Source organism: Pistacia vera, unplaced genomic scaffold (assembly GCF_008641045.1).
Source record: "Pistacia vera cultivar Batoury unplaced genomic scaffold, PisVer_v2 Contig85, whole genome shotgun sequence".
Lineage (NCBI taxonomy): Eukaryota > Viridiplantae > Streptophyta > Magnoliopsida > Sapindales > Anacardiaceae > Pistacia > Pistacia vera.
Genome location: NW_022196723.1, coordinates 322,513 through 332,183, shown reverse-complemented (window position 1 = coordinate 332,183; position 9,671 = coordinate 322,513). Strand labels below are relative to the sequence as shown.

The 9,671-nt window shown below is 35.7% G+C and overlaps 1 protein-coding gene across 1 annotated transcript; it reads right to left on the bottom strand.

Moving 5' to 3' along the window:
- Positions 1-609: 609 nt before the first annotated feature.
- Positions 610-7,050, bottom strand: LOC116118619 (fidgetin-like). Its single transcript, XM_031404612.1, has 14 exons — positions 6,941-7,050; positions 5,152-5,218; positions 3,872-3,973; positions 3,647-3,736; positions 3,353-3,428; positions 3,165-3,258; positions 2,988-3,057; positions 2,645-2,824; positions 2,475-2,567; positions 1,650-1,777; positions 1,483-1,564; positions 1,269-1,381; positions 734-848; positions 610-645 (listed from the first exon to the last, which is right to left on the bottom strand). The coding sequence occupies exons 1-14, from the start codon at positions 7,048-7,050 to the stop codon at positions 610-612; spliced, it is 1,356 nt and encodes a 451-aa protein (XP_031260472.1).
- Between the last annotated feature and the right edge of the window lie 2,621 nt (positions 7,051-9,671).

Below are 9,671 nucleotides of genomic sequence, written 5' to 3'. Positions count from 1 at the left end.
GTAAGAACTGGCAAAATTACTGGGCACAGCTGATAATTAAAAGAAAATAACCAATTTGTAACACATCTCTTCACATGAAATAGTCAGAGCCTTCTTTCTTCTTGAACCCCCTTCACCATACAATTCATTCCATTGTAAAAGCTCCGTCAGTTTACTGACTCTGATGACACTTGCGATACCTATTTTGTCAACAATATGTTATAACAATGAAATGAACAACACAAAGAAATATAGTTGAATTCTTATTTTCACTTACCCGCTCGTGAGCATATTTAAAGTCGTTCATGTTTAGAGGCCGTATATCAGCCACTCCACATCAAGCTGGAGCAGGTTTACCTTCTGCTAATGCAGCAGCACGTTCTGTAATCAGTCAACATATTAGATTCTCATAAAATTGCATCTAAAATGAAAATATAAGAATATACTTTTCTAACTACTGTCTATTCCTTTTTTTCCCTTCAAAAAGCCTTCAGATACACACACATCGGATCAGAGAACACAATCATTGGATTTCAGCCCCTACTTTTACATTTTCTTATTCTTGGAGCCTTATAGTAATGTCATTCATCAAATCAAAGAAAATACCTTTTTTTCCTTTCCATATCTCTTTTATTGGCGGTGGTGAGCAGCAGTTACACAGAGATTCTGCAATACAATCAATTAGACATAGGAGTCACTCACAAACTCAACATGGGAATATAATCACATATCAAAGAAAGGTAGCAAATACTACCTTAAGGTCACTTCCAGAGTACCCATCTGTCATGCTTGCAACTGCATCAAAATCAACATCAGGAGACAAATCCTCTTTGCCAGTACTTATTAATATCTTGCTCTGTTTGGAGCATCTGGTAAATTACCATCAATTGGCCAAGAAAACACATCATTAGAACAGTCAAATCAAGGTATCGGTTAATTGAAGGGGATAATTAATTTAGGTTTGAGGTTCAGGTAAATAACACTTGTGCCCAGTAGAACAAAAGTAACACTTCGTTTCTATTACTGGAAGCCAGCAGAGTTAACTGATAGTCTAATAGAGACTGAAGTGTTACTTTCTGATTTAGTGAACTAAAGTTTATTTAGCCTAAACCTCAGGCCCTAAACATAAGTTAAAGTAGCTAGGAAGCAATATCAGAGCATTTCTTCGCAAATGTCTATCTACAGTGTCCAATAAGCCTTTCATAAGTGATTTTATCTACCGCGTGGAAGCCTTCTAATAACAGCCTCATCAAGGTCAAAAGGCCTATTCGTGGCTGCAAGCACAGAACTCTTTCTGTATCTTTTGTCCGAAGCCATCCCAGTTCACCATAAATTCATTTTTCATCTTACGCATGGCCTCATGCTCTCCTGGATTTTCTCTTCGGCCCAACATGCTGTCAACCTAAAAGATGTAAAATGGTAAGACAGGGAGGAAGAAAAAGGTGTGAGCTAGTATATTATACAAAACCATTCAAAATAGAAAGAAGTGAATAAGAAGCTAACCTCATCAACAAATACGACACTAGGAGCAATTTTACTGCGAGAGAGAAAATGCTTGCACATACTTCTCACCCTCACCAAACCACTGCAATAAGACAAATACATGAGTTCAAATTTATCAAATAAATATTCATACAAAATTGGATTAGTTTTTGAAGCTTCCAACGAACTTGACCTTTGATGTGATGCTTGACATCGAGATGTTAATGAAGTTTGCACCAGCTTCAGTTGCAACAGCCTTTGCAAGCATGGTCTTCCCAGTTCCGGGAGGTCCAAACAGAAGTATGCCCTTACAAGGCTGCACACAAGAAGAATTTAAGTAGGGATCGATACAAGTACATTATCAAATAAATAAAAAAATACAACTGCATTCAAAGGATGATATTGAATTATATAACGTAATAGACACAAAAATCATATATTTAAGATAAAAGACCTTGTAAGGTTTACAAGTTTAAATGCTACTAGACTTGCTTAAAACTTTTGAGGATGGTCATATATTGTCCACAAATTATAGAAACTACAAAAAGAAATATGTGAACATGAAGATTTGAAATTGATATGCTGTCTCTTAAGAGCTATGTCCAAATATATATCAATTGTATTTACTTTGTGTATCACCGACTATTCAAGACAGTAGTTCTACTTGTAAAAGGAGCATCTACGGGGTAGGAGAAAATCACCCCAATATGTAGATCACTACTGCCAATTGATCCAAAAAAAAAAAAAAAAAGCCAAAACACTTTCTTGTGCAAAAATCTATGGGAATTGAAAATTCTAATGTCACAGGTTCTTGGTAAATATAGAGCCAATTGGGAAGCCTAACTTCAGTTATGGAATGGAATCAACAAAACGAGCAAAATTATCAGCAACCTAATTGAGATTAATGGCTTTTTCCTGAGGAATCCAGAGTAAGATTGTAAGGTGTAGCTCAAATTTGAACTGTTCCATAATGCTTCAAATCATATTACAAACAATATAGTTGGAAAAAATACTACAAAGAGTTCCGGAAATAGAATCTCTTGAGAGGACATCAAGGCCAGTGAAAGAATACAGACATCATCACCATCAAATATAAAAGCACATAACTACATCAACATAACGTCAGATAAACATTACTTAAATGAAGAGCTCATTTTATCTCAATACAAGAAAATGTTAGAACCTTAGTCAATTGCCCCTTGCAGAATAATTCCGGCCTTTGTAAAGGAAGCATCACCAACTCCTTCAATGTATCCTTGACATTCTCAAGAGCTCCAATATCTTCAAATGTAACTCCAATGTCACTAGGCGGAATTACATCAGATAAAAGCCTTTTCTCAAATTCATTTTCCGTTACAACATCCTGTCATTGTCCAAAACAATCACTATGAAGATTAAAAGGCCGATCCTTCCAGGTAAGGTATCCAGGAGAGCAAAGCTTTGTTTTAAAAAAAAATTAAAAAAAAAAATAATCTGCAACTTTAAAGCTTGTTAGATTATCAACTCTTGAGAAATACAGCAATCACCTTAAGTGACTTCTTCAAGCTCTTAGATTCATTCTGGATAGCATGTAGGATTTCAATCCCATACTGGATGCTGCCAGAATTGCAACATTGCATTACAACTGTGTAATTTCCATCCGAAAACCAATAATTCAGCTGACAATTGGTGATATAGATTTTAGAAGATGAGATATCAGTTACCTCTCACACGATAACACAAGTCTTGCATCAGGATCCGCTTCAGGGTTCTGCATTAGATGGTGGCTTAAAGCCCATCCAACCACCTTTTCTGCACCTGTATTACCACATTGTAAATTTGACAGGTAAAAAGAAGAAAAAGGAAGTTCATACAATAATTCTTAATCTGAAGACATCAAAATTGACCATACTTTCATTTGTGAGTGATTGGTCCTTGATGCACAAGGTCTCAAATCCTTCACATTCCATCCCACTCCGACTAAGAACCTACATACGAAAATTATCAATTCTCGCAAGACGAAGCACAATTCAATGTACACTCCACCTCAGACATAAAAATACCACACTACACAGTCAGAAAGCATGCCTCGACATTACACACAAGAACAGCCAGATGCATATATCTCAGTGAAGAAAAAATATAAGCACAATCATTCTCTACAGTGTTTATGGCCCATAGATGCAGTGCAGCAAGAATTACTCACAGTGCGCAGATGATTGAGGTTTCCCTTCATTTTTAGTGTTTCGGAATCACGGTCCAACTGATGCTTCCAAGACACTAGAAGGGCCTCATCCTGCAACAGTTTGTAAGCTTTCATAAAATGTTGTAATAAAAAATAAATAAACTAATTCAGGCAATGGCTGTAGAAACCCCATTAGAGCAAGAAAACAAAACAATGGAGCTTATAAACAGGAACTAATATACCGACCTGTGGCATGTGAATGGTTACTTTATTTGGGAAAAGCTTAGTTAGAAGTTTTGTTGCCTTTGGGACTTCCTTCCCTCTGTCATGCAATCTTCCAAAACTATCCTGAAAACATATCAAACAATAGCAACATCATGCTCTAGACATTAACAACGTGACATTACAGTCTCACAATTTTCATTTGGCAGCCACAAAATACTCTATCATATTTGTACCCAAAAAAAAAAAAAAAAAGAAAGAACAAGAAGAAAAGATAGCTTTTAAGTAAGGCATTGTATGCATAACCAAAAACAGAAAAACGAAAAAAAAAGGGAACGGCAACCAGGAGGGCTTGGGGCGGGGTGATCATATGGATAGAAAAGAGATATTCAGACGCCATCTCCCTTATTTGACTTTGTTTTCCATACGACCAGACAAAGTTTAAAAATATTAATTAACAAGAAAATAATAACACTGCATGAATGGGCTAATTTCATCCACTCCCTAAGAGATCAACGTCTTAAGCGTCCCAGAGATTTTCAAACGCTATTAAATGTACCCCTATTTTGGGATATTTTTTTTAAATATTTGCAGGGATTTTATAGACATTTTCAAATTTCAATAGGGTTTTTGGTGTTTTCAAGGAATATTTAATATTTTCCAAAATCATGAAGGAGCTTGAGACTTAGCGATCTCTCCAAGGGGGCAGATGAAATTAAACCCCACATAAATACAGAGGATAAGGAATTTGGGGCTATTGAACATCTATATATATATTCAACATTCTCTCTATATGTAGAGAGAGTTCTAAACTGGGTGCTTGATAAAAACACAACCGCAATGCTCAATAAAAATGCTATTTGTTAACACTCAGCACAACTAAGTAACTGGAAAATTATACTGATATATTGAAATGAAAATAATGGCCAAACAAACTGGATACAGTGAATAACAATGACAGAAAAATAAAAGGGGTGACTAGCACTTCAAGGGGCTAGTGGCCTCCAACAATAATTCTAGATTTCATGATGCCATTAACCAGCTATTCTCCCGCCGCCCCCGCGCCCCCGCCCCCCCTCCTTCTCTTATGAAATCACATTCTCAACAGAGATTCCACACTAACTAACTCTAATCTGAATTTCCCTTACTGCCCATTCTAACTGAATTTCCCAGGCTGCCCTTTCCCTTCTTCTTGTTGTACAGCTTAGTTATAGGAGGCCTATCAGTGCTCCATTCAAACACTACAATAACCTTGGTAGCCAATAAATTTGAGGACTATAATAGGTGGCCCAAAAACCATTGACCTCTTGGTCAAAAGCAAAGGCATTCACCACTAAGCCCAACCCTTGGGGTTTGTGAACATCAGCTTTACTGGTACCCAAACAGTGGCATAGACAACAAATGCAGCAAGGTAGCCAGGACAATAAGTGAGAATCTTGATAACATGGAGAGAAGAAGACTAAATCCTTGATAACCGTAGTAGAAATTGAGAGATGAGAGACAAGATAAGACAAATGAGAGAAGACAGACATCAAATTCAGTTAAAGGACAAGCAGAGTAGAAAAATGGTAGAGAAAATCATGATCTCTGATTTAACTACCAAAGGCAACTTAGTATCTGAGGCAAGACAGGATGGGAGAAGCTAAACCCATCACAGTCATGAATCTAGGTTGAATCATAATTGCATTTATCTCCCTGCCCCATCCGACTCAGCCTGTCCAGAGTGGTTCCAAATTGCCATCCCTGCAAACGATCCATCCTTTTTTTTCTTGACAGATTTAAAGAATAAGAAAAGACAATATCTTCAACTGAAACAACAAATTCTGAACAGAAATGTAATTCATTTCCAGACCCAAAAACGACAATATCCATATTCTATCTCTTGCTCCAGTTCCAATTATCCATTACTAAACTTGATAACATTGCATCACTGTGTTACGTGCCATGAATGAAAGAACAATAAAGCAAGAATAGCTAATACTATAGCTTACCACTGCATCACTGGATTACATGCCATGAATGAAAGAATAATAAAGCAAGAATAGCTAATACTGTATCTAGCGAAGACCAAATATCAAGATAAAAGCAATTAACAGTGAAGCAATTAGTCTTGTATACAGACAATGCAGGAGGAAAAGACAAAGAAAGCTGGAGGAACAATCATATATCAAAGAACTACAAGAGCATAAAGAACAGCATTAGATTTGCCAAAATTTTCTCCACCAAGATCTATGCATGAAAAACTTAAGATAATCATGCTGCTGTTCCTTCTTTGAGGCACATATTACACAAAAGCGTGTCAAGGGAAAAAAATGGAATTTTGAACACTCATATGCTATGGAATAGCTAACAATTCTTACTTCCATGAAAGGAACAATCCCGACCAGTGGTGGAGGATAGAGAGGGCCAGAACAAAAAGTATACATACATTATAACAAACTTAAATTAAAAACAAAAATCAATCTTTAAACTATAAAAAAATATAATCAATCGTTCTAATTGACATGGACATTCTTATTTATTTTTTATGTCAAATACTTTTTAACTATTAGAATTTTTTGTTTTTTAATTGATAACTTCTATATTTAAATTTAATTTAATACATTGTATGTGTATTAAAGAGCTTAACTTTTAATTGGTAACTATTAGAAACTTCTTGAATTTTTTAGTGACTTCCTTTTTTGCATTTTCTTAAACCAGAAACTAATCATTGGCACTTGGTCCACACATTAAAAGCTTCAGAACATCCGCAAGAGAGAATGAATGTGCATTTCTTGATTTAGTATCATCTTCTTTACGTTATATTTCTAATATATATTTTGAGAAATTAGGTTCATTATGTCTCCCTCATTTTAGGTGTACATCTTTTTTTTCTTTTTCTTTTTCTTTTTCTTTTTTTGTTGCTATTAATAAAATTCTCTTATACCATTAAGGTTTACTTTAAAAAATTCTAATTAAATAAGAGTTCAAAAAACAAAAGTTTAGCCTACATTAGAAAATTTTCTGGCTATGCCCCTAATCCTCACTCATTATTACTCACAAACTTAAAAGAAGATAAACAAAATAAGCAATGAATAAATAGACTTTAATTACCTGCGTGGAAGCCTTCTAATAACAGCATCACAGGTCAAAAGGCCATTCGTGGCTGCAAGCACCAGAAAATCTTCTGTATCTTGTTCCGTAAGCCATCCCAGTTCACCCATAAATTCATTTTCATCTTAGCCATGGCCTCATGCTCTCCTGGATTTTCTCTTCGGCCCAACATGCTGTCAACCTAAAAGATGTAAAATGGTAAGACAGGGAGGAGAAAAAAGGTAGTGAGCTAGTATTATACAAAACCAAATTCAAAATACGAAAAAGAGTGCTATAAGAAGCTAACCTCATCAACAAATACGACACTAGGAGCAATTTTACTGCTAGAGAGAAAACTGCTTTCACATACTCTCACCCTCACCAAACCACTGCAATAAGACAAATACATGAGTTCAAATTTATCAAATAAATATTCATACAAAATTGGATTAGTTTTGAAGCTTCCAACGAACTTGACCTTCGATGTGATGCTTGACATCGAGATGTTAATGAAGTTTGCACCAGTCAGTGTGCAACAGCCTTGCAAGCATGGTCTTCCCAGTTCCGGGAGGTCCAAACAGAAGTAGCCTTACAAGGCTGCACACAAGAAGAATTGAAGGAGGATCGATACAAGTACTTATCAAATAAAAAAAAAATACAACTGCATTCAAAGGATGATATTAATTATATAACGTAATAGACTAAAAATCATATATTAAGAAAAGACCTTGTCAGGTTTACAAGTTTAAATGCTACTAGACTTGCTTAAAACTTTTGAGGATGGTCAATATTGTCACAAAATATAGAAACTACAAAAATAAATATGTGAACATAAAGATTTGAAATTGATATGCTGACTCTTAGAGCTATGTCCAAACATATATCAATTGCATTTATTTTGTGTATCACCGACTATTCAAGACGGTAGTTCTACTTGTAAAAGGAGCATCTACGGGACAGCGAAAATAACCCCAATAGGAGTCACTACGCCAATTGATCCAAAAAAAAAAAAAAAAGCCAAAACACTTTCTTGTGCAAAAATCTATGGGAATTGAAAATTCTAATGTCACAGGTTCTTGGTAAATATAGAGGCAATTGGGAGCCTAACTTCAGTTATGAATGGAAAACAAAACGAGCAAATTATCAGCAACCTAATTGAGGTTAATGCTTTTTCCTGAGGAATCCAGGTAAGATGTAAGGTGTAGCTCAAATTTGAACTGTTCCATAATGCTTCAAATCATATTACGAACAATATAGTTGGAAAAAAATCTACAAAGAGTTCCGGAAATAGAATCTCTTGAGAGGACATCAAGGCCAGTGAAAGAATACAGACATCATCACCATCAAATATAAAAGCACATAACTACATCAACATAACGTCAGACAAAAATTATCAATGAAGAGCTCATTTTATCTCAATACAAGAAAATGTTAGAACCTTAGTCAATGCCCCTTGCAGATAATTCGGCCTTTGTAAAGGAAGCATCACAACTCCTTCAATGTATCCTTGACATTCTCAAGAGCCAATATCTTCAAATGTAACCAATGTCACTAGGCGGAATTACATCAGATATAAAGCCTTTTCTCAAATTCATTTTCCGTTACAACATCCTGTCATTGTCCAAAACAATCACTATGAAGATTAAAAGGCCGATCCTTCCAGGTAAGGTATCCAGGAGAGCAAGCTTGTTTTAAAAAAAATTAAAAAAAAAAAAATAATCGCAACTTAAAGCTTGTTAGATTATCAACATCTTGAGAAATACAGCAATCACCTTAAGTGACTTCAAGCTCTTAGATTCATCTGGATAGCATGTAGGATTTCAATCCATACTGGATGCTGCCAGAATTGCAACATTGCATTAAACTGTGTAATTTCCATCCGAAAACCAATAATTCAGCTGACAATGGTGATATAGATTTAGAAGATGAGATATCAGTTACTTCACACGATAACACAAGTCTTGCATCAGGATCCGCTTCAGGGTTCTGCATTAGATGGTGGCTTAAAGCCCATCCAACCACCTTTTCTGCACCTGTTTACCACATTGTAAATTGACAGCTAAAAAGAAGAAAAAGGAAGTTCATACATAATTCTTAATCTGAAGACATCAAAATTGACCATACTTTCATTTGTGAGTGATTGGTCCTTGTGCACAAGGTCTCAAGTCCTTCACATTCATCCCACTCCGACTAAGAACTACATACGAAAATTACAATTCTCGCAAGACGAAGCACAATTCAATGTACACTCACCTCAGACATAAAAGTACCACACTACACAGTCAGAAAGCATGCCTCGAATTACACACAAGAACAGCCAGATGACTACATTCGTGAAGAAAAATATAAGCACAATCCTTCTCTACAGTGTTTATGGCCCATAGTCAGTGGCAGCAAGAATTACTCACAGTGCGCAGATGATTGAGGTTTCCCTCATTTTTAGTGTTTCGGAACACGGTCCAACTGATGCTTCCAAGACACTAGGAGGGCCTCATCCTGCAACAGTTTGTAAGCTTTCATAAAATGTTGTAATAAAAAATAAATTAATTAATTTAGGCAATGGCTGTAGAAACCCATTAGAGCAAGAAAACAAAACAATGGAGCTTATAAACAGGAACTAATATACCGACCTGTGGCATGTGAATGGTTACTTTATTTGGGAAAAGCTTAGGTAGAAGTTTTGTGCTTTGGGACTTCCTTCCCTCTCTCATGCAATCTTCCAAAACTATCCTGAAAACATATAAAACAACAG